Source organism: Sapajus apella, unplaced genomic scaffold (assembly GCF_009761245.1).
Source record: "Sapajus apella isolate SASKATOON/1434 unplaced genomic scaffold, GSC_monkey_1.0 scaffold34, whole genome shotgun sequence".
Taxonomy (NCBI): domain Eukaryota; kingdom Metazoa; phylum Chordata; class Mammalia; order Primates; family Cebidae; genus Sapajus; species Sapajus apella.
This window is the reverse complement of record NW_022436974.1, coordinates 22,369,041-22,394,831: the sequence shown is the minus strand read 5'-3', so window position 1 is coordinate 22,394,831 and position 25,791 is coordinate 22,369,041. Positions and strand designations below refer to the sequence as shown.

General features: G+C 45.3%; 1 protein-coding gene across 12 annotated transcripts in view; it reads right to left on the bottom strand.

Annotated features, from left to right (window-relative positions):
• The window catches only part of TENM4 (teneurin transmembrane protein 4), a 3,057,282-nt gene that overhangs the window by 243,856 nt on the left and 2,787,635 nt on the right, over positions 1–25,791 (bottom strand). For all 12 annotated transcript variants that reach the window (XM_032296006.1, XM_032296008.1, XM_032296015.1 and 9 more), the window contains one exon: positions 2,071–2,326. In XM_032296006.1, the coding sequence (XP_032151897.1) occupies positions 2,071–2,326 (256 nt within the window). The remainder of the gene's footprint in view (positions 1–2,070; positions 2,327–25,791) is intronic.

Genomic DNA, 25,791 nt, shown 5'->3' with positions numbered 1-25,791 from the left:
ATATATAATATCATAATATATCATACATAATGTTATATATGTGTATGAATGTACATTAAATGGTGTTATGTGAGTATACCTACATGTTAGTAATAGTTACCTTTTGGTGATAAATATAAATGATTTTCTTTCTTCTTGCTTATTTCATTGTCTAGCTGTTTTACAATGACCATTTCTTATTTGAGGAATAAGGTATAAATTTTTTCAAAAGCTGCATGTGTTTTCAGCAATGGATGTGGGAGGATAGAGCATCAGAAAGGCAGGTGAGTACTGGCTGTTGAGGCAGGAGACATGAGCTGGGACCACCTGTGCAACTCAAACTAACTATTAGGAAAACCTCCTTGCTGCTCATCCTCTCTTGTTTTCCGTGAAAAACCTGGAGACTCAGAGTAGGAAGTTCTAATTTGATCCTAAGTGGGAAAGGTGAACATTAAGCAGAGGGAGTGATGACTGTGGTCCGTGCAGAGCATCAGAACCATCGATTACTGGCTGCCTTCTTCCAGTCCTGTTTGGTCTTTCAGTGAGCACACTGGAAATAATGGAGATCTGATTAAGCTACCCTGGGCGGGCTGCCACATAATTATCCTGCTCTGTTACTGATGAGCACAAAGGAGGCATGCAGGGAAAAATCACACACTATTTTAAAGGATGTCAAGAGAAACAATACAAATTAAGAGACTGGAGGCGGGAGTGGGGAAGCTGATTGGGTCGCATCTCTGAGAATTTTGCTTTCGGGAAAACAATTCTACAGGAGTAAAATGGCACAAAATGTTGATTTTCTCTTATTGGCCTCCACAAGCTCGATGTGCCATTACCATTACCATAGTTATGTGCTAGGCAGTCAGATGGCTACACTTTCCACATGCAGGTTAATTTTACTTCCTTAAATCTGGCGTGACCTTTGTTCTCTTCAAAGATAAACAACAGGAGTTTTGGAAAATAAAACCTATGTTCCCCACTACTTTAGGAAATAGGGTAGAAGATAAAGCAGTTCCACTTCATCTACAGTTTAGAGAAAGGGAAAGGCTGTGCCCCCAAGGTCAACGGTGCTTATCTCAGAGTGGTAGGATTATAGGTAAATCTTAATTTTTGTCTTTATAGTTTTCTGCCTTTTCTCCAGTGAGTTTGTATGGTTTTTATAACCATTAAAAAAATTCCATTTTGGAAAAACAGCGTGTAAGCAGAGGGAAGGAGAACGGCTACAGAACTCAGCCGGACTTAAGTCCCTGAGCTGACAAAATCATTGCCCAAAATAGCTGGAAGAAGGAACAGGGTGGAGGGATTCCCGACCAGAGAAGGCGGCTGGGTGTAGGTGAAGCAGCACTGGACAGGGAGTCTGACCTTGAACCTCAGTTCAAGTCTTAGCTGTGCCTCAATCGCCTATGTGAAATGAGCTAGTGATGGACCCACTCTGATTCTCAGCTTCCAAATTCCCAAATGGGCGTGATCATCCTAATACCCACTTCATAGAGGTATGAGCACTACATAAAGTCACACACAGGAAAACCCTTGTCACCCAAAGCTGATGTACACATGCTAGGGGTTACTGGGGCTTTGGGTATAAAGGCGAGCACAGCAGGGAAGGAGGAGAGGAGGGGAGACTGACAGCTGAGTGCCGACACAGGCCAGGCGGGCCTGACACTAGGCACAGGGTGGTAGAATCATGTAGTTAGGCAGAGGAGGGCCCGAGTCAAACCGGACTGAGAGCCTGCTATCTTGTCACACACCTGTGCACGTTAGCTCTCATCTGCTTTAATAATTCTGTCCCGCGAACATCATGGCCGTTGTGTAGACGAGGAAAGAGAGGCACGGGGTTTGGGGGGGGGTGTCTAGCCACTTGGCCAAGGTTACATCTTTGGTAAGCAACAGGCTGGCACTGGACCTCAGGTCTCTTGGATTCCAAAGCCCATGTTGGGAGTCGGAGAACTACATCCATTAAACCGTGCACCCGACCCCAGCTCCTCCGGCCAGCGTTATCTGGGGACACTGAACAGCCCCGCCAGCCAAAGGCCTCGGCCCAGGCCCGGCTGCCCGCCCTCCCCAGCCTCGCCCGCCCCGCCAGCCGCGCACCTGGTCTCCAGGGGGATGTTGCTGTTGAGCAGCCAGTTGTCCTGGGCGTGGGCGGGCTCCTGGGCACCGCCCGCGGGGGGCTCTCCGGAGAGCGACTGGTCCGTGGGGGCCGGGCTAGGGTTGCTCCTCGGCGTGAAGTTGCCCCGGTTCAGGGAGTTAATGGAGGCCGCGTGGTGCTGGTTGGGGGTGTGGGCGTGCGAGAGCGGCGGCGGCGGCGTCCGGAGCCGCGGGTGGTTCTGCAGGCCGCCGGGGTGATCTAGGGCACAAACACGGCGGTCAGCGGCGGCAAGCTGGGCGCTGCCCCTCAGCCGCAAAAGCAGCCACGGGGGTCTGAGCAAGACCACAGAAGTGGGCACTGGCAGATTATCCATACTGATGCAGTCAATCAGCAATTATGTTTACTGCGCACCTACTATTCTAGGTGAAAGGGATACCTCAACCAACTGAAGAGACAAAAATCCCCGACCCGGTGGAGCTTAAATTCTAGTCGAGGAGCGAAACAATAAGCAACATAAAAAAGACAAGTTGGCCCATATCAGCCACTTCACATTGTTTCTTTCATGCTTTTAGGACGTGGTTTTTAAAGTGTGGCCAAGGACCGGCAGCTTCAACATCAACTGAGAATTTTGTTAGAGATGAAAGTTCCCAAGCCCTGCCCCAGATTGACTGAATCATGAACCCTGATGGGACCCAGGAATCTGATTTTACAAACCCTCCAAGTGACTCTGAAGTATACTAAAATTCTAGAACCACTGATTATATACGATGGTACACAGTAAGTGAAACAAACAAGGTTTTAAAAGTAAAACATACAGTTCACTGAGATGGTGATAAATTGAAGAGCACATACAGCCAGGAAGGGGACTGTGGCCTGTGCATTGGGGGCAGTGGTGAAATTTTAGATGGGGTAGCCACATTAGGAGAAAGATGACTTTTTTATAAAGTGAGCCATGTTGGGGTCTGGTGGTTAAAAACCATTCTTAACATTTACTGAGCACGTTGAATGTGCCAGAGTCCCGTTCTCAGCCCTCTACAAGTGTAAATTCAGCTAATTCTCACAACCACCACAGTAGGGACTGCTTTTATCCCCAGTTTACAGATGACAACACTGAGAGACTTTATTTATTCCCTTTAATTGTTTAGAGCAACAGGTATTATCACCAACTTATACATGAAAAATGTAGACTTGGAGCAGGTAAGTAAAGTGCCCAAGAGTTTGTGTCTGATTGGGTGTTACTGGCAAAGCAAGCAAGCAAATACAATTTCTAGTGATACCACAAATGAGGCGAGTCATGGAGGTAAATCTTTACCACCCATCTAAGCTACGCTTACAGAAAGCCTCGTCTTTCAAAGTGGATGATATTACAGGGTAGGTGACAAGGCCAGGAAATTAGATTCTAACCCAGATTCCACCACTTATTAACCACATGGGCATGGGCAAGTCATTTGATCTCTCTGAGCCTCAGTTTTCTCATCTGTAAAATAGGGGACATAATTTATTTTGGGGATCACAGGGCTACTGTGAGATCAAATGAGGCAATCAGTGGGAAAGAAATATTTCTGAAGTATTCTGCTTTCTTTGTTCCTCCTGAGAATTCTGTATTTCATAGGTGAGACTAAGAATCAGAGAGAACAGCAATATTCCAAAGGCTGTGCTCTTCCTTGGATAGAGAGAAGGCTTTTTGGAAACTGTCAAGCACAGTCAAGAATGAAGCACCATTAGTGTTACGGATTTTTTAGGGTAAGACCCATCACTCTGTTTTTTGAGTAAGCCAACTTTTTATGCCAAAGAGGTATAAAGCAAATCTGGTGGGGAATTTGGGAAAGGGGATTTAGGGGAGGAAGGGAGAAAGAAACAGAAACCCGTCTGAGTGGATCACTTCCTTATTACAAGCTGCTACTTTTGGCATAAAGCCCACACCTGGCCTATTAATACAAAACCCTCTGGAATCTGATCCATAGCTCTCTTCGGGCCTCATATCCCATCAGCTCCATCATGCATCCTCCACTCCAGCCACACCTTTCCGCCGAGGCCAGGAGATGTGCTGAGGCCATCTGAGTAGCCGAAACCTCAGCTCGCAGAAGGAGGGTCCCCAGGAAGGTGACAGAATGTGAATGGTACCCCCTGAAGATATGGAGTGCTGTAGTGCTGGACAAGAAGGGAACTAGCAGGGATGTTCCTTACTGGGAAGGCAGAGAACCTGGAAGCCAATACAACCTGCCCAGGCAGAGTGTCCCACTCAGAGAACAGGTCAGGAAGAAGGTGAGAATATGCAGCGTCATTTGTTTTGTCCAGCTGTCCTCAGGTAGCACTTTAATGGAGACAGACAGACAGCCTGGGACAGAAGCCAGCAGCAGGAGCAGCCTCCTGGGCTGACTGAATGTTCTTCCCAGCCTTGGCCTTTCAGGCTGCTCGCAGTAGTCCACCAGAGCATTGGCCAGTGGTCAGCAGGAGGCCAGCAGAAAAGTGTGACCCAGTCCTTGCTCGTTCCCTGGCCCTAGGAGTCAACCTCCTCATGGCATTTTACTTAATTGATACAGTTTCTGCCATGTATTGGAGCATCTACAATGTGTGCTTCCACTTAACTTTTCTAATGCTTACAACAACCCTTAGGAGACAGTATTTATATTCCCATTTTACAGATGAGGACACTGAGGCTTACAAAACTAGTCAGTGGTTCTCATAAACACAAAGGCCAAATTCAATTTACCAAGCCATGGTGCCTTTGCATAAAACTCAGACACCTCCTGGATTGTCTGTCCATGGCTAAATGCAGGAAAAAGATCCTCAGTGAAGAGAGTAGCATCCGAGGTCTGGGCCAGGCAAACCTACAGACATTTGCTTTGTGACTAATGGGGACACCAGGCTCTGGCCTGAGAAATGTTCAGAAGGACTGTCAAAAGTCCTGCAATGATGAAACTATAAGATCACTGGTCAAGGTCTAAAAACTGACTGCTAAAAGGAAATTCTCCTATGGGGACAAGAAATGTTTTTTATGGGGACAAGGAATGTGCTGGCCCAAATCCTCCTACTTTTTGAAGCTTAGCTCAACTGCCACCCCATCCAGAAAGACTTCCTTGGTCTACCCTCTCTAAAGTTCCCTTTTCCTCTTGAATGCCCACAGACCTCTCACCTTCATCTCTTCCCCAAAAGCATGCATGCTGGTGTCCCCATGTTGCTCCCCTGGGAGGTGTGAAAGTCCCTGTATTGTCTTCTCTGTGTTTGGTGATCATAGAGCCTAGAACTGAGCAGATGCTCAATTAAGTTTATTGAACTAAGAGCCATGTGAATGGCCTGAGCTGTCAGTGCAAGCAAGTGAGGTTCATGTGGGGTACATTTATGTGCAAAAAAACCATAGTAGACCACTCTGGGCCCACTAGACCATGGGTCTACATAGGTCTTTACTAACTTGCCTGGAGCCAGAGTTGCAGAGGCTTTGGCCAGACCCTTTATTTCCCTTCCCTCCCCCTTTCTAGCTTGAGAACCTTAAGAAAGGGGACCTTTATTTTTCCCAGGTTCCCAAAGGAAAAGCTCTATATTTGGGAGCTCAGCAATGAAAGCTTCACTCACAAACCCCAGAAAAAAATGTATCCTTCTAAAAGAGCAAATGTTTCCTCTGGTCTGAATGGACTCTTCTTTTTGCTCCTATGGCCAGGAAGGAAGGCAGAGGTGAGAGGCTTCAGAGGAGTTTCTTTTATCCCCTCCCTAATACGCACCCTCGTCTTTTGGAGGGAATCTCAGAACCAAGTCATTCATTCAGCATTTATTGGATGCCTATTCTGTGCCAAGTCTTGTACACGAGGTATTGGGCATAAAACAGTGAACAAGACAAATACGGCCTAAGAGAGGACTCTTCTAGTTTCTATTTACTGGCTGGGTGATCTCCAAGAACAAGTTTCTTTGCTTCCTACAAGTTCTCACATCTCCTCGCTCCTTGGTCAGTGTGTCTGTGAAAGGGCACACTTTCTTACTTTACCACTTTCTGGAGGATAAAGAGCCATGGGTCCGCTCAGGTACCAAGTATACCATCAACTCCTATAAACCCTGAGGGAAAGACCCATGTGTCATTCCTTTTCCTATCCCCAGTGTCTGCACAGAGCTGGGCCTAATCCATGGCAGGCTCTCAGTAAATATTTACAGAATGCCGGGGAAAGAACCGCTCAGGTAGTTGGGCTTTCTGTCTGCAGAAGCAGTTGCTTCTCTCATGCTACCTGGGAGTACACATTGGTACACTTGCAAAGCAGTGCTGTAAATTCCAATTTATACCCTCTTCATGCAGATATAGTTACCACGTGTATCTGTGAATCAAGCCCAAATGTGAGTCATTTTACTGTTATTTGTGCATACCACAGTCAGTAAAGCTCACTCGCTTATCTGAGTTTTGCAAGGCTGGTTTTCCAGGAAGTTTCTTGGCTTCCTACAATTTCTTGGATATATCTGCAGTTACTAGTATCCTCCATACCTCAGACAATTTTCATTTTAGATGCACAAAAATCCTGAACTGCAGAGCCTCCTGGCTGTATCTCCCTGGATCAAGATCATAATGAGGCTCCTTCAGAGTGCTGGGCAGAGCCGTAGGTAAGAGAAAGAGACTTGGCTATGGTGTCAGAGAGCCCTGAGTTCAAGTTTTGACTCTGCCACTTAGAAGCTGTGTGACTTTCAAGTCACTTACCTTCTGTGGAGCCTTAGTTTTCTTGTCGTTAAATGGAAATAATGTCTACCTTCTAGGATTGTTGTGAGAATTAAAAGAGACAGTGTATGTGAGTGCTTAGTGCCATGCTTGGAATATAGTAATCCTGAAAAATGGTAACTATTAATTCCACAATTACAATAAAATCATGTTGAACGAATAAATCGCAAAGCCCTAAATCATCACCATGGTGATCACTCTTCAGCATTTACAACAGGGGTTCCAAAGCAAAAAACCTTGAGAAAGGAAGAACAGGAAAATATCTAACAGAAGTGTGATACTCTTTTATTACATGGAATCCCACTCTGGACAACCTGCTGGCTCCTAGGAGCTCCAGTCTCAGGAGGGTGCCTGTAGTTGAACTTGTAGTTCAGAAGCTAATGAGAATGGCTGTAGCCCTGACACTCAGAACAAAACCAGATACATGGGCTCACCACGTATTCAAAGAGGAAAGTTCCTTTCTGCATTAGATTAGCATCTCAGAGCAAACTAGGCAAGGGCTGCTACCCAAATCCATACCTCTCTGCCCTGGGTTCAAGGAGTGCCTTAAGGAGACGGCCCCAGTGTTATTTAATCAGCCAGGAATATTAAACAGCCCTTTGTTGTACGCAGAGACCTGATGGATTAAAAAATGAAGATAAGCCCCATCCTTGACAAGTGCTTGGGAGGACAGCTGGCAAAGATACAACAGCAGAGCTCAGGGATCTCAGAGATCTAGGCCTTAACTCTGTCTCTGACTAGCTACATTCACCTCCATGAGCCTCTAGTCATTCATCCATAAAATGCATGTATTATAGTAATGGCAATAAAAGGAAGAGAAGGAATATGGACTACCATAGGTTAAATACATCAAGATTCAGAAATAAAACAAACACGGTCCTTGACTTTGAGATGCTTACAGTCTAGTAAAGAAAATGGATATACAAACAGACACTACACAAACTGCTGATGATAAAATTATATATCACTATCATCATCGCAAGTTAGTTAACATTTATTGAGTATTTACCACTTGCCAGATACTGTCTAAGTACTTTGCTTATTTAATCCTTATAATGCCACTTGAAAGAAGGTACTATTCAGCACTTTGGAAGGCCGAGGTGGGCGGATCACAAGGAAAAGAAATTGAGACCATCCTGGCCAACATGGTGAAACCCCGTCTCTACTAAAAAAAAAAAATACAAAAATTAGCTGGGTGTGGTGGCACGCGCCTGTAGTCCCAGATGCTCGGGAGGCTGAGGCAGGAGAATTGCTTGAACCCAGGAGGCAGAGATTGCAGTGAGCCAGGATCACGCCACTGCACCCTAGCCTAGTGCCTGGCGACAGAGCAAGATTCTGTTTCAAAAAAAAAAAAAAGAAGGTACCATTATTACTCCCAATTTTGTAAATGAGGAAACTGAGACACATAAAGGCCAAGCAATTACTCAAGATTTCAAAACCTGTAAGTGGTGAAACCAGAATTTGAACTCAGGCAGTCTGCATCCACAGACCTTACCGTTAAGCATTCTTCTTTGTGTGCATTCAATGAGTGAATGCAGGTAAGGTGCTTACATCAAGGCCTGCCACATACCGAGCACTTTCCAAGTGTCCATCACTATAATCCTTGTCAGCTTACGCCACAACCCCAGGGGGCACCACGGGATGTGGAGGGAGGCTGCCAGACTGACTGTCAGAGTTAGGAAAGGTTTGTGAGAAGTGACACGTGACCTATGTCTGAGGGGCATTCTAGGCAGTAAATAATGCATGTGCAAGGGTTCAGAAGCCAGGCCAGCTGGGAACAGTTTTTTATAACTAGTGTGAAATGGCTGTGCAAGGACAGTGGCTGCGGGTGAGATGGAGATGCTGGGGCAGGCCCAGGTGGTCACTGCCTGGAGGTGCCAGGCTAAAGACCTTGGCCTTTATCCAGTGGGTAAGGGGTCACATTAGTATGTAAGGAAGATTTCTGGTGGCCACATGGAGGATGAACCAGGCGGGGACAGGCTAGAAGCACCCCCTAGACTGATGGCAGGGTGCCTTCCTAGTGGAAAGATTCCAGTGGAATCTGCCACTAGTCTTTTATAAGATCACATTCATGAGAAAAAGGAATAAACTTTCAGAGCTCTGGTTCAGGCGAGGAACTCAATCGTGTTAATAGCCCTGTGATCAAAGGCCAGCTCTGGCTCCAAGAAGGGTGCCAGGCTGGGTGCCCATATCCAACCCTGCAAATGGCAGACAGGCGCCCGAAGGTCTCCTTGCTATGGAGCTAATGATGACCCTAGCGTGCACTGCAGTCATTAACTGGGTCCCAAAGATTGTCAGATATGAAAGATGATGGTATTTAATTATCATAAAACAAAAACTCCAGCTGCCTGAGAATGCCAACAGAAAGAGTTATTTGGCTTCCATTAAAATGCCATCGACTACCACTGATCAGGATGGTGATGTAGCAGTGCTGAGAGCTTAGCTAATGAACCTTGGCCTCCACGACCAATTTGCGAAGGCCAGAAAGCTCTTTATCACCGCAGTCGGCAGTCGGAATCTGATAGCCTGACTTCCAGTCTCAGCTCTGCCTCCTTCATGCTGCAGAATCTCGGTCACTTTATTTAACCTGATTTTCAGTTTCTTCACTTGTCAAATGTATATGAAAGCAACTTACAAACTGTAAAGTCTTGTGCAAGAGTTAGAGACAAATATCACAAAAATTATTATTCCCTGAAGCTAGAATGGATCAAAACAGTCATGTCCACAGTATAACCACCAGTCTGAACATGATGAGGCAAGGGGTCACACTTTTTGTGTTGTTTTCTCTGCTTATTCATTCCCTCTCTCAACAAAACACTTTCAGTTCATTTTCACTTTAGTCCTATGTGATGGCCAGTGCTCAGGGCTTCGAAACAGGATTCAGCCTGAAACCCCAGATGGACTCGCACACAAGGAAGGGTCCACAGAGGACAGCAGTGGGGCTTCCCTGGCTCCCCTTCCGGTTTTCTGATGGGGAATAAAAAATAGCACCTAGGTCACAATATGGCTATTTCTGCCTCCTCATTCATTTAGTCAGGACAGAACTTTGGGTGAACACTCAGATTATTAAATTGCTTTGCATTTTAGAAACAGTGGTGAAGGGATAATGTATGAAAAAGCCTCATTGTATGACGCAGCGGTTTTTAAATCAGGATGTCTGGAAATGTGAAGGGAGTGTTTTCTGGTTGTCACAATGGCTGGGAAGCACAGCTGGTCTTTGGCGAGAGGGGGCTAGAAGCTAGCCGCATGCAATGACTGGGACCCAGAGATCTCAGGGGGTATGCAGTCCAGTGGCAGTAGGATGGGTAAACAGTTGCTATAAGACTTTATTCTCTGTTTGCCTCCTCCATCCCCATCCTCAGTTCTAGACCATTCTTTGCTTTTCTGTATCTCAGGAGACTGACTCCTAAGGACTCATCACCTGGGCTCCCTGGCTCACTAGCTTCTGGATCGGTTTGGCTAATGGTGAGCACAGCAGGACACCGAAAGGTGGAAGGAGAGAGAGGATGGTTTGAATGTGTACCCCAAATTTCACGTGTTGGAAACATAATCTCCATATTCATATGTGGATGGCATTTGGAGGTGGGGCCTTTAGAAGGTGATTATGGTCAGATAAAACCATCAGAGTAGAGTCCCAGTGGTGGGACTGGTGGCTTTATAAGAAAAGAGACCTGGTCTGGTGCACTCTTGCCCTGTTGCCATGTGTTACCTTCCGCAACATTATGACGTGGTTAAGAAGGCCCTCACCAGATGTGGTCCCCTGAACCTTGGATGTTCTAGCCTCCAACTGTAAGACAGAAATTTCTTTTCTTTAGAAATTACCCAGTCTGTGAGAGCACAAACAATGGACAAGACACTTGGCTCCCCACCCCATAGCAGCCCTGCTTCAGCTCTGAGTCTCAGGCAGTAGCCACATCCCTCCAGGCTACAACAATTTACAGGTAGAGTGGTCTAGGGAAGCTTCTAGGAAGAGCAAGGACTGGAGCTGGGCACTGAAGTTGAGGTAGGATGGAGGCAGACAAAAGGAGAGCAAGATGGCATTCTAGGTATGGTCCTGGCATGAGTGAGCAAAGGCCCACAAGTTGAAAGATACAGATCCCCTGTGGCAGCAGGATGATGTGAGACCTGGGCACCTGGAGCAAAGGACCACAAAGACAGACAAGGCTGGAGCCTACCTTCAAGAGCTTAGAGTCAGGGGGCAGTTTCAAGCGTGTTCAGAGGGCTTGCCCTGACTTCCAGTCTTTTTTTTTTTTTTTTTTTTCCTTTTTTTGAGACGGAGTCTTGTTCTGTCACCCAGGCTGGAGTGCAGTGGTACAATCTCGGCTCACTGCAACCTCCACCTCCTGGGTTCAAGCAATTCTCCTGCCTCAGACTCTCAAGTAGCTAGGATTACAGGTTTATGCCATCATGCCCAGCTAATTTTTGCATTTTTTTAGTAGAGACGGTATTTCACCCTGTTGGACAGGCTGGTCTTGAACTCCTGACCTTGTGATCTGCCCACGTCGTCTCCCAAAGTGTTAGGATTACAGGCATGAGCCACCATGCCCGGCCGACTTCCAGTCTTTTAAAGCCAAGAGTATTCATAAGAGTGGCCTGAAGTCAGGAGTTTGAGACTAGCCTGACCAACATGGTGAAACTCCGTCTCTACTAAAAAAATACAAAAATTGGCTGGGTGCGATGGCTCATGCCTGTAATCCCAGCACTTTGGGAGACCAAGGCGGGCAGATCACAAGGTCAGGAGTTTGGGACCAGCCTGACCAACAAGGTGAAACCCCATCTCTACTAAAAATACAAAAATTAGTCGGGTGTAGTGGCACGTGCCTGTAATCCCAGCTCCTCAGGAGGCTGAGGCAGAAGAATCGCTTGAACCTGCGAGGTGGCGGTTGCAGTTAGCCAAGATCATGCCATTGTACTCCAGCCTGGGTGACAGAGTGAGACTTTGTCTCAAAAAAAAAAAAAAATAGAAAGAAAGAAAAAAAATACAAAAATTAGCTGGATGTGGTGGCATGCACCTGTAATCCCAGCTACTCGGGAGGCTGAGGCAGAAGAATTGCTTGAACCCAGGAAGCAGAGGTTGCAGTGAGCTGAGATCGCACAACTGTACATCAGCCTGGGGAACAAGAGCGAAACTCCGTCTCAAAAAAAAAAAAAAAAAAAAAAGTGAATCAGAACTCCCAGGCATCATTAAAATGTACATGAGGGTCCTCATCCATCAGTGAATGTTCTAGGATAGGACTGACAGGACTGGGGGAGAGTGCCCTATTGCCTTTAACTAGACAACTGAGGGAAGAACACATTTTCAGAGTCTGCCAGGAAGCAGTGTGAGCAACATTGCTCTCTATTCCCAGGGTCATGGTAATTTATAGACAAACTAAGCCAAGAGCATCAAAATCTGTGTTTTCGAAGTGTGGGGCATGCATAACTTGGTTGGACCATCATTTGAACCCAAAAGTAGAACGATCTCAACATAATACTCCACCAGATTTCATTCTTGTGCTTGTCCCTATCAGCAGCTAATTTGCTGTGTGACCTTGGGCAAGGCACTTAACCTATCTGAGCCCCCCAACTGACAAACAGAAAAGGTGATGGGAGTCCACTCCAATTTTAAAATCTGATAGTGTATCATTCTGAACCTGTGATATTTGTTGATGAACATCTGCTTGTAAAATGTGTGCACAGCAAGTCGTATATTATATTGTGTTGTGTGACTGGGCACCAAACAAGGCAAAACAATGCAATGAAAGAAAGACAAACATGTGGTGGTTCTTCCCCCCCTCCCTCCCCCCTTCCCTTCCTGCTTCTCTGCTTTCATTTCTTTTACAAACACTACTTTTTATATGCCTTGTCCTTGATAACGGAGACGTAGAGATGGATTAGACAAAGTTTCTGCCTGTAAAATCGGAACAGGCTTCTTGGGAAAGGCCAGCTGCAGCTGCGGAGTCGGCGGGGGGGGGGGGATCTTTTCTGGATACATGCTTTTCCCCAACTTAAAGCTGTGTCTACCTCAAGGCAGAATTTGTCCTGGGAAAGCTTTCTGGCTGTCAAGTGAGTTTTCCTTCCTTCCATTGTCACCTTCTTACCCTTTTCAAAATTGATCTGATCCATTAACAGTTAGGTCAAGTCTCAAATCAACAAGGAACCACAGCTGATGGGTAAGGGGCGGGTGTGTGTATGCAAGTGTTGGGGGTGGAATTCAGCTCAACAGGAGTCAGCAGGGTGATGAAGTGGATAAAGCAGCTCATGGAAAGGTAGGTAGGCTGCATTCACCGAGGAAAAGCAGGAAGAACCAGGGACGGCCACGCTGTGCCGATTTGCTGGAGCAGGCCCAGAGGAGGGATACTGGATGGCAGGGTCACCTCAGTGCAACAGAGACAGATTGTTCTCAAGGTCTCTGAGCTAGCTAATGCTTGCCCTGGCTTCCTTGGATGGTGAAGGGTTTAGAAACTGTATTCCTGTGGGAGTAGGAGGAGGACTGATGCTGCTAAACTGGAGAGGAGAAGGGTTAGGGGAAGGGCTTAAAGAAAGAGTGTGTGTCTAGCAGTCCAGCTGAAAAACGCCAAGTGCCTTATGATCTCCAAGCCTCATAGCTTATGCCCACACAATTCATGTGCTAGGAAATAAAACACCCGATCACATGGTGTATTAGAAGCCTTAAATAGAAGAACTCTTCCCAGCTTTGCCTTTAACTCACTCTGTGACTTTGGGAAAATCCCTTTCTTTCTCTGGGCCTCAACTTGTCTATCTGAAAAAGGAAGCTCCTTCATTTTATAATACTCTCCTGAGTCCCTTCCAGCCATTGACGGTCTAGTTTCTCTTGGCTTCCCTTGTTCCTCTCAGGGAATTTCCTGGAAAGAAGGAAATAGCGAGAATAGTACTGCTGCCTTCAAACAGCCAAAGGGTGGGAGGAGTAAACCTACTCTATGGGGCTTTAGGAAGATGAATCAGAACCGAGGCCAGGAAGTTACCTGGAGCAGACAGCAGTTCAGATTAAGAAAACCCTTCCTCCTGCCAACCTCTCCAGTGTGGAATGGGCTGCCTCTTATGATAGTGAGCTCCTTGTCAATGAAGCAAGGCTGATACAACAAGCCTCAAACCCCCTGCCTGAATGTCAGTCATCTACAGCTCTAACTAAATGTACACACAGTTAACTTAATGCCTCCCTGTCCCCCCTCAGCCCCAATTCTGTACTCCCTCTCCTAATGCGTCTAATCTCAACATCACCAGCTGCTGCCAGAACCTCCCACCCAATCAATTAACCAGACCTCTGAGAATTGCCACTGTGTCCTCCTTCTTTTTCAGGTTCAACAACTGAGCAATGTAACCAAGTCCTTTAGATGTCATCTTCCACATATCTGCTATCTCCTCACCACCCCTACTGCCATATCTTAGCTCACGTCCTCATTGGTGGACATTGGTGCCCCAGCCTACAGGCTCACCTCCTTCAATTCAGTGGCCATCAATCAGCTGGAGTGAACTCCCTAAAAGGAAACTGGGTTATGTTGCTTCCCTGATTTAAAGCATTGTTGTGGCTCCCCACTGCCCACAGAACAAGACCCTTCACCATCTGGCACAAGTCCACAGCTCCAGGGTAGCATCCCATACCCCTTCACCTCCCTCTTTAAAAAGGTGCCAAGGTTAGCAGGTTAATTAGACAGCACTCATCAAACTGCTCCCTGTTTGTCTCATGGCCACGGCTTTGCATATGTTGTTTGTTTTCTGCATGGGAGGCGTTTCACACCTCTACCTGGTTAACTCAGATTAGAAGTTACCTCCTCCAGGAAGCCTTCTCTGACCATCCTCACTCCCAGTTTGGATTAGAGACCACCCCTCTGGGCTCTCTAGCCTCCGTGGCTCACTCTGAGTTATAGCCATTTGTTTACTGGTCTGTCTCTTCCACCAGACTGTACACTCCAAGGGCAGAGGTCATATCTTAAGATATCATAGGCTGTGAGGCTAGCAGTGGATGATTCCCCTCTCTGGGATACCAGGTAGGTTCCCATCTGTGGAACTCTTTCACCTAGGATCTGTCACTGAATGTTGAGGGGTCTGGGGTGATTTGGGCACTCTGTGTGTCTTCATCCTTCTCTTTAAACTTGATCTGACATTTCTCTAAACTGCACATTTAAGACAGCTGATAATGGAGATGGACATAAACTCTTTACATTTTTTGTCAACTGTTGGAGATGCCATGAAAAGAAAATCAAGACAATGAATCTCAAGGCTCCTGCATGGAATAGCCTACTTTGTTGAAACCGATGGTCAGCATCAAAGGTTAGGACAGTTTATCAGGTCATTTTCCAAATTCTAACCCCCAATTTCATGGGCCCTGCAGGAGGCTAAATACCAGCACATGGAAGAGGTGAATTCTCATCCATCATATTCATATCTTTCTTGCCACTCTGTGGCCATCAGTAATTTTGAAGAAACTACTTTCCCTTGGAAGAGACACTGAGATTCCTCAAATGAAAAGGGACAAGTTGGCTAAAAGGTCGCTAGAACCCACAGAACGGTATTGCATGGTGGGTGAGCACCACGGCTCAGGCTCAAGCTGCCGTGGGATCAAATCTCACCTCCCCTGCATACATACTGGTCACATCACAGACGTTTTCTGACCCAGTTTTATGCCATGAACCTCATTCAAACAGCACAGGGGACAGGAGGGTGAGTGCTGAACCAAATAGAACCAAGTTTGAAACCAGGCTTTACCACTTATTAACTTTGTAGCTTTGTGTAAGTTTTTAACCTCTGAAAGCCTTGATTTCTTCATCTGTAAAATGAGGATAATTAGCATAATTTGCTTCTTAGCATTGTTGCAGGGATTTATGAGATAGTGTATACGGAGTCTTTAGCATAGTGACCAGCCAATAGAAAGCATCAATTTAGGCTGTTAATTCACTCTCATAGCTCCTTGGAATTACATCTAATTAATTTTTCCTTAAACTACAGGGTCTCCAAGGGCAGAGATCTTATTTATCTTTCCACTTAGTGCTTGGTGGCTACAAATGTTGAATAAAACTAAATTAAGCCTTTGACCATGTACAGTCTTTAGGTCTGGACACTGGGAGGTTGTCAGGGAGGAAAAAAATAAATAGTTATTTTTAAATTTATTTTCTTTCTTTTCTTTTAAAAAAATCCCCCATGCAGAACTAGAGAATAAATATTTATTAACACATGACTGTGCTAAGGGCTTCTACAAAGGTTTCCTTAGTTCATCTTCAGAGCAACAGTATAGAGTAAGCCTTAATTTCTGCATTTTGCAGATGAGAAAACTGAGCTTCAGAAATCTGCTCACAACTTTATGAAATTTTTCAATTTTTTTCAACGATGGGATATTTTAGGCCCTAGCATTTGGGGCAATTCTGTTAAATGTGACATCTTAATTTGAAAAACAACAACAAACAAAACAAGAAACCTGCCCATGGTCACACTGCTGGGAAATGCTGAAAGCTAAGATCCCAACACAAGCTTCTGATTGCTCTTTCTACTCGACTCAGAGGGAGAAAAAATTAATTCTGAAGCACCTCAGCTCTATGCACTGAGCAATTTATTAAATGCAAAAACCCCTCATGTATTTTTGTTATGCTTGAACAACAATATCAATAGTTACATGATGAATGCTTGGGGAACACAAAAAGTGTTGCTGTTTGATAACACACCAGAACGACAATCCTAAGAGATGGGTGTTAAGATCCTCCTTTCACCAAGAAGGAAGTGGAGACTATGCAAGGGTACGCAGCTTGCCCAGGTGACAGAGCCCATAAACACACTCCAAATGCACAGTCCTTCCCAGCCTTTCCAGAAGGTGCATGCAAAGCTCTCTACCTTCACGGAAGAATGCCCATCCAACCCCAGCAAGTCACAAGGCAGCAGGGTGGCCCCTACTCATGTGACCTTTACCTTCTTCCTCAAGCCCTAAAAGGTCCCCACTTGGGGGAAAAGGCAGAAAGCATCCAATTAATTGTACAAATCAGAGAGATGCTTTTCATCACTTATGACTGACCACATGTGGGTTTTTTATTTTTTATTTTATATAAGCTCAGAAGATCTTGTGCAGGTATTCCATCCATCAATGTCCATAATCCCAGTCATACTAGAAACAGATAAAAGAAATTTTGTCCCCCTGAAGTCCTCTGCAAAGTGTCTGTCTCAATCCCGAGGCAAGAGAAATGTAATAATACCAACGATGGCCTCAAAGTATTGAAGCCTTGCTGGGCTGCTGGTTAGTCTGCAAAACATCTTGAGGCCACTGTCTTTCCACATCATCTTCCCAGGAGTCCTCAGAGGTAGGCTTAAGAGGAACTTAATACAGTATGTTAGGAGGGTGGCCTGGGTTTGAATCCTGGCTCTACTATTTCCTAGCTGTGGCCTTGCACAAGTTACTTAGCTTTTCTTGTGCCCATTTTCCTGGCTTGACATATAGAGATACTAGTCACAGGGTTGCCATGAGGATTCATGTAAAGTGCTAAGAACACACACGACACATAGCAAGTACTCACTAAATGTTAGCTATTGTTATCTCTATTTTCCAGAAGAGAAAACTGAGACTCAGGGAGAGAATTTGTTCATGCCTCATAGCAACTAAGTGCCAAGACTGGAATCCAAGTCTGTCTGGCTTCGATTCCCACGCTCCTAGTGGCGATGGCATACTTTCCACCCTTCACTGACCTGTACCTTTCACCTGGCACACAGTAGGTGTTCTGTCAATAGTATTATTTGTAGTATTTGAGAATGTCCTCTTAAGCGCTACACTTCTCGTCAATGCCCACCCAAATTACTGACTCCCAGCTCCTACCCCTTCTCTTACCACAGCATCATGCTGTTTATAGAGCAGTCCCCACCCAAAACCCCTGAGTCAGGGCACGAATGACACTAACTTTATTTCAATGCAAAATGTGTACATTCTGTGGGTGCCACCTGGGCTCATCTCCCAAGTTAATTCTTTTCTCTCAGCTGTGGAGTATTTTGTTTTTCCAATTTCAGAATCTACTTATGTTAAAATAAAAGAGAGTGAGAGAGAGAGAGAGAGAGAGAGAGAGAGAGAGAGAGAGAGAAATCCAATCAGCCCAGCTCAGGTTCGTGAAACAAATAATGCAGCTGGCATAGAACCTTAATCAAACAGTTATATTCATAACCACAGTGATCACTGCTCTGCTTAATCACTGCTCAGCCCCGGGCATCCTGAAGTCATGTCTCTTGACAATATAGGCTGCAATGCAGAGGCGCACTAACACCACTGAAGGGGTGTAGATCCAGGCCTGGCATCTTGATGAATCTAAAGCAAACTGGGATTTGGAGGCACGTCCCCCAGGAATTTCACCCATCCCTGAATGTCATTCCACATTCTCTTTTTATTTTTTACTTTTAATAAGAAAGTGGGAGAAATAAACTTCTACCTGGCTGCTTCCTTTGTTTTCTGGAAGAAATAAAGTAGAAAGTCGAAGCTGCCTTTGTGTCCTAGAGAGGACAAGTGCTTCAGCATTTGGTTGACGTGAGTTTGAATCCCAGCTCTGCCACTGACTCAGCTGTGTGGTCTAGACAAGCTACTTAGCCTGAGTGTTATCTATAAAATGGGGATAATTGTACCTACTCATAGATTGATGTTTAAACGAGAGAACATGAGTTTCCTACATGAGTTTTTGGATTCCCAATGGTCCCAACACAAGACCTACTTATTGTAAGTCTAATCTCAAAGTTTATTTACTATGTCTACAATCATTATGTCTATAATCACAATGTCTACGGTTACTAAGTGAATACTATGTGCCAGAGATTGTGTTAAGTTATTTACATGCATGAACTTATTTTATTCTAAAAACAACCCTATAAAATATGTATTATTATCCCATTTCCAAGTTTGAAATAACCAAGGCTTGGAGAAGTCAGTAGACTGGTCCAAAATAACACATAGTAGTAAGAGGGGGAGCTTTTAGAGGCGCCAAGATCACAGAGGCAGAGCCAGGATCCAAATGTAGGCTTGTTGTTCTTCTTCTCTGTCCTTCCCCCTCCCTCCACATCACCCATCAAACTCCATGCTCAGCAGACAGCAGATACTTGACGAATGTTATTTCCCCTTTCTTCTTCCTTTTTGCTTCATATTCTGGGATTCCCTGGGACAACTCAGAAATCCAAGTAATAGTTCAGAAGGGCTTAATCATCATTTTCAACTAACATCAGTGAACATTTGCAATGAGCTTCCTCTGTGTTGGTTACTGTGCAGAGATACTTCTATTCTTGCTGTAGCCTCCTAGATTTCTGGATTATCTAGATAAAAAGTAACTGGGCAACGTAACCCTCTTGAATCACAAGAGGGGTGGGGTGGGGGAGCTGCGACAGTAGGCACCCTGGTATATCCAGTTTGGCCTGCTTGTGCTGTGCCCACTGTCCTGCAGTGGCACGTGGCAGGCCTGGGTTCTAGTTCCTCCCCTGCCATGATCTTGGGGGCACAGAGGCCAGTCACCTCACCTCTCTGAACCTCAGTTCCTTCCTGTGTCTATAGAGTGTTAGACCTGATTTATTTGCTCAGCAAATATGTCTGTCAGTTGTTTCCAAACTTTTCACTCCCAGGATCCTATGATTATCCACAATTACCCTATGTTTTAAAATATTTTGTTTCTTATATAAACTATCTCCATTAACTAATCATTAATTGTTTTCCCATTTTAAAATCAAGCACATGTAAAGCTGGCGATTAGAGTTTCTGATAAAACACAATAAATGGATCCCTAGCACCTGGTCCATTGCTAACATGAAATAGGCCCCCTTTTTTTCTAAATGAAGGAGTACATGAATAGGCAAATGCTTGATCCTACACAGATGAGCACAGGTGGGTGGAAAAATTAAGAGTCAGAAACAGAAAGACCTAAATTTCAGCTCTACCATTTACTTGCTGTTTAATAGACGGTGGGTCACTCACACTCTCTGAGGCTCACCTGTGACATGAAGATCCATCTTGCTGGGTGGTTTAAAGTAAAAGAATAAATCGTGACAATAACGGTAAGATAAATTATAGTCCTCTCATATATAATATATGCTATGTGGCAGGCAGGTTTATACACATTAACCCAGTCTGTGTGATGATCCTATGAGGCAGTTACTATTACATTCCCATCTTACAGATGGAGAAACTGAAGTACAAAGCAGATACTATGTAACTTGTCCAGGGACAGATTTGTATGATAGAGACAGGATCCAAACCTAGGCGGTCTAGTTCTAGAATCTGAGATCTTAATTCTTAAGCTCTACTGGTTGGCATGTCATCGAAAGCACCTGGCATATTGCCTGGGAATTACCATGCTTACTAAGCAGAAGCCCTGAAGGTTGGCCAGTATAGCAAAACAATGAGCATAGTTTTTGGCTGGCCTTTTGCAATTATGGCAAATGCTCACAGCATTGCTATATTGAAGTGATCTGTAATGGCGCAGGTATTATAGTTTGCAATTGAGTATGAGGTGCTGTCAGAGACTGGCTGTACTGGTGACTGTGCCACAGAGACCTTAGAAAATAGGAGGAAAAACGAGACAAGTGCTGTCCATTTAGCCTCTTTTCCACAAGGCAAGAAGGATTCGTCTTGCTCAAGGCTGTTTCTTCCCATGGTGCCTTTGGCCCTGTGGTGTACCTATGTGGCTTTTGCTTGCCTGCTATTTCTGCTAATAATGAAATCATCTTTTTGTTTTGGGAGGCCGTATTCTCAGCCTATGAATTTGGATAAGACTGAGTAGCCAATGAAAACACCTCCTTTTCCCTGGCTAGGGTGACTGATTTAGGCAGATATGTGACTGTGGTCAGGCTAATCAGAGGTACTCACAAGATTTTTCTGGAGCTATAGAAAAAGAGGCACTGTTTTTTCCGTTAGGATACAAGGCTGGTAGTAGATAAACTTGGAGGGGTCCCTTTGTCATCACATGGGAAATCCCTGCCTGAGAGTAAGGTCAAAACAAAGGGAAATAGACTCAGGAGGGATTCATGAAGACATCTGAATGCCTAGATCTAGCAGGACTGATGGGAAAAGGAGCCCCTGGTTGTTCAGTAACATCACCCAAGACATTTTCCTTTCTTAAAAACATGAGTTGGAGTTGGGTTTGCATCCTTACAGCTGGGAGTCCTGCTAACCTGCCCCCACTGTGCCATCAGCCTAGAGTGCCTTTATGAGACCCTTCTCAATCCATGAGGTTAGAACTCAGAGGCTGAAACACCACATCACTCTTCAGGCAGACCTGCCCACACCTTCCCTCGTGCCCCAGGAACCCAAAACCACAAGGTAGGTAGCTGTACTTGCCCAGCTAGTACACTAACTCGTATGCATGCCTATGTCCCCCACTGATTTGTGAGCCCCTGGAGATGCCTCTTGTTTATCACCATGTCACTTGCACCGAGTCCAGTGCCTGCTACATAGTAGGTGCGAATGCTAATGAACAGATAAGCAGGAAACACTCTCTCAGACATCATCAACACCTCAGCAAATGCTTAAAATGTTTTAAAAACCAGAGATGTTTTAAATAGAATGCTCTACGACTATAAAGTTCTGACCATTTCTACTTCGTAAGAAAATTGTCCTGTAATGATCTGTGGATATTAAGTAATGAGAAACGTCCATTTCCAGGTGGACAGACCATGACCTGTGTGGAAATGGGAGCAGCTGCACTGCTGAGCCCAGAGGCAGGAATAGGCATCCTCTGGGTCAAAGTAACACAGTCTGCAGCTTTGTTCACGGTCTCGTCCTCTCTCCGCATTACTCCTGGACACTGTTACTAATCACACTTATTCACATTGATTTTTTTTCTCCCCAAGGACGAACTACCTCATCCCTCCTAATCTAATGACTGAAATTAGGGAAAAGCAGCCATCTGATAGATGTTAGGCTTCATCCCAGAAAGGAAAACATCAAACAAGATATTACATATATTTAAAAAGCCTTTTAATGTTTCCATTCTCTTAACTGTCCGTGCAAATCAGGCAGAATAATTCCAAATGGGGAAAAATGTGTTTGAGTCTGTGGCTGTTTTCATGACCCTTCATTGAGTCGGGTCATCCAAAGAGTGCATTTTTGTGGCGGCCAGACTTTCTTCCTAAATAAATGCAGAGTCTCCTGTGTGCCAGGCTCTGCGCTAGGTACTTTAAATCTGGGTTCTCTGATCCATGCTACAGCACTGTGAAGTTTAATGTGATCAACTTCATTTCACAAATGAGGAAACTGGGGCTCAGGGAAGTGAAGGGTTAGCATGAGGTTATCTAATAAGTGGTGGCTTCAAACCAAGGACTAGCTTGACTCTCCAAGCACAGGGTCTTTCTATCTCTCTCCATTGTCTACTGTTGACATTGTATGTTACAGGGATTCAGAAAACATGGGAAGAGCCAGTCCAGTGAAGGCAGGCATTTATACAGTGTGTTGGGCCACCTACGGCCTGGTATTTCTCAGGTCTAGAAAGTAATGGGGGAGATGCCTGGGTCTGTCATGTGTCTGGTTATCCCAAGCTAAGGTCTGGACAGGGAGTGCCATGGCACAGCAACCACGTCCAAAGACAAATGCACTGTGCCCAAGGGAACGTCAGAAATACATCTCTGTTTCTCTCTCTCTCAAACTCAAATGTGGCATTTAGGAATATTTCTAAATGTCAAAAGCCTCCATGAAGACAGTCTGACTGCCCCCTTCGCATACACTTGAGGTCTGAGCTATAATTACAGACACTTCCTTCCTGACCGTTCATATTTGCCTAGTCTGAGCTCATCTGCGCAGCATAGCGGGGCTGTAGCCAAAGCAACCAGGCTCCCTGGGGAATCCTGCTCTCCCAGCAGACTGACAGGGAAGGCCTAGAGACAGAAGGTACAGGACTAAGGCAAGGAGGGAGATGTCGGTCCTCAGGAGGGAGGTGTCAGTCCTTGGGAGCCTGGTATCTTATTGACAGCTCGAGGCTCATCACTAGACTGAAATCACACACTGCCTGTCTTACTTGTGATCTCAGACTGAGGATCACGAGAATTCCTTTGGGGCCCTCAAGCCCACAGACTCTCTGTCTTTGGAGTACAGAGGCAAGTCAACCAACTTTCACTGGTACCTACTATGACCAAGACCATGTGACAGGCATGGAGAGAGGGGCTAGCACGAATGTCATCCCTACCATCAAGGCACTGAGCCTCCTGAAGGAGACAGGCTTAGAGACAACAGCCCTAAGCAGATGCAGCATGGGAACTGCTGGCACCGAGGCTGTATAATGAATGTGATGGGGCTGGAACGGACTGACGTTCTCTTGCAAAATTGGGAGACAGTGCCCAGAAGAAGCAATAAATGCCTATCAGATGTCAACATGCAGCAGGTGCCTGCAGAACATTTCTATTCAAGGCCTCTGAGGTGATCTCTGGAGATCTTGAAGGATGGGCAGAATTAAATGATAGGGACAATGTATAAAATATGCAGAGACAGCGTGAGGAAAGTCAGGCAGGCAGAAAATAATAGGAGTGCAGCCTGTACCTTTCAAAAGCCAATTAATTTAATTAAGCCTTGCCCTCGTGATGTCTTTATGATGACAATTTTCTTGTTGTTTAACCCCTTCTGTGTTTTTGCCTGGTGCCTCCAACTAGGACAACATGTCCAAATACTTCTTTAAATCTGTTTCTCCCTGGAGGCCACACAGTGCTCTGTCTGCAACAAAATCTGACTTAACTGCTATGACAAAAGGAGGCCTACGTTCCTATGTGAGAAAAAAACACTGATTGGACTGACACAGACGCAAACATCATTTCTGAATATCCTATCCAAAAGCAGGTTTTAACATCAAAAAGAAAGTCCTTTGCATGGTAATACAAAGACTAGTGGTGAATGAATGCAACAGCGTGAGAATCCTGGTCAAACACGTCAAATAGGTGATTATAGTCCGGCAGGCATCAGCCCCAAGGCCTAAGCCCTGTGAAATAGCAGGAAAGCGAGTTAAACAAAAATGTCCCTCAAGCACAAAATACAAGACGTGGCACTCAGGCGGTAGGGTGCATGCGGAGGTAGAAGAATCTCAGGACAGGATGAGAATCCACCAAGGAAGGAGGTGAGATGTATGATGCCGACATCCAGTCCGTGCTCAAGACATCCTCAGCATCTCTGTCACTATCACTTATCACTATTTCCTTAGACCAGTGATTTCAGCTCAGCCAAGCACTCCTTTCTCAAATATTTTTTTTCCCTGGAGCACCTTTCATATGCCAGGCATTGAATCAAGCACAGAGGGTACAATGACAGACAAAAGTGGTTGGTCCCTGCTATCAAGTGGGAGGCAGGATGGTGAACACTTAAACGTCGTACACAGCAGGCGGCCTGCAGTGAGGGCCAGATTCTCCGGTGTGTGAACTCTTCAGTCACCCAGAGCCCTGCACTTAGAAGGCCCTGTACTTGGTTTGATGGGCTGACACTATCCTGAAATTCTGAAAAAATGTTGAACAAAGGGCCCTGTATTTTCATTCTGCACGGAGCCTAATAAATGATGTAGCCTGCCCTGGATATGATGAAAGACCTTTGCCCTCCAGCTTCCATTCTGCCTTTTCCCTTGAGTAACAACAGTGTGGTTTGGGGAACTGATCTACACACAAGGTGTCTGACTGATCTGAGGGTGACCTCATCCCCTGAACCAATGAGTGTTGCAGGAATGAGCAGGGGACCCAGTTTGAGGCAGTGAAACTCCATAAGATTTCCGGAAGTTTCTGGAAAAAACCGTTGGTTTTTTTTTTATTATTTTTATTTATTTATTTTTGAGACAGGGTCTCCCTCTGTCGCCCAGGCTGGAGTGTAGTGGTGCGATTTTGGCTCACTGCAACTTCTGCTTCCTGGGTTTAAGTGATTCTCCTGCCTCAGCCTCCTAAGTAGCTGGTATTACAGGCACGCACATGGCTAATTTTTGTATACATATATATTTTTAGTAGAGATGGGGTTTCACAATGTTGGCCAGACTGGTCTCAAACTCCTGACCTCAAGTGATCTGCCCTCCTCAACCTCCATGCTGGGATTATAAGCATTAGCCACGGCACCCAGCTGTTCTTTGTTGTTTTTTTGTTTTTTTTTTTTTGAGACGGAGTCTTACTCTGTTACCCAGGCTGGATTGCAATGGCGTGATCTCAGCTTACTGCCACCTCTGCCTCCTGGGTTCAAGCAATTCTGCTGCCTCAGCCTCCCAAGTAGCTGGGATTACAGGCGCGTGCCACCACACCCGGCTAATTTTTGTATTTTTAGTAGAGATGGGGTCACCATATTGGCCAGGCTGGTCTCGAAGTGCTGACCAAAAGTGATCTGTCCACCTCGTCCTCCCAAAGTGCTGGGATTACAGGCGTGAGCCACTGCACCCAGCCTGTTCTTTGTTTTTAATACTGAGCAATGGAAGCCAGTTTCTCTTGACCATTCAGTGAGCAAGCACACAGTCCACAATGCTGCTAGCCGCCACCCTACAACTACAAGGGAAACCGGCCTGAGTACAGCAGAGCAAAGCCGGGGTAAGAATGTGATTCCATGATACTGCTGGTCTCTGGAGCAGCCATCTCTGAGGCCCACCCTACCTCTGGGCTTCCTTTTATGTGACACAATATATATTCCTAGTACTTGGTGTTAAGTTTTCTGCTAATTACAGCCAAAAGTATCTCCACTGACACAGAATCAGATCAACTCATAATAAAACTCGATTCTACCACTTACAGCAGTACATCTTTGGGGAAATCCCATTTTCTCTCCTCCACTAGAAAATGAAGGAAAGAAATGACTTTATTAGACTGTAGCGAGTGTCAAAGGCTGCAATGCTAGTGAAGACGTCTGGACAGTGCCTGGCACACAGCAGGGGCTCCCTCAGCGATAGGTATTATGATGAGGATAATGTGTGGCCCTAACAGCTGTCTGCCACTGCGTTTCTGGTGATGAGTTGGTTAGGAGCTGAATTTCCCAACTATAAGAAAAAAACAGCAGAAATCATGTTTTAAAAGACTGTCTCTTGGTATAAATAGCAACGTATAACTATACTAATAGAATTTAAAGAATTGACAAGCAAATTCACTTTGTATGTTATAG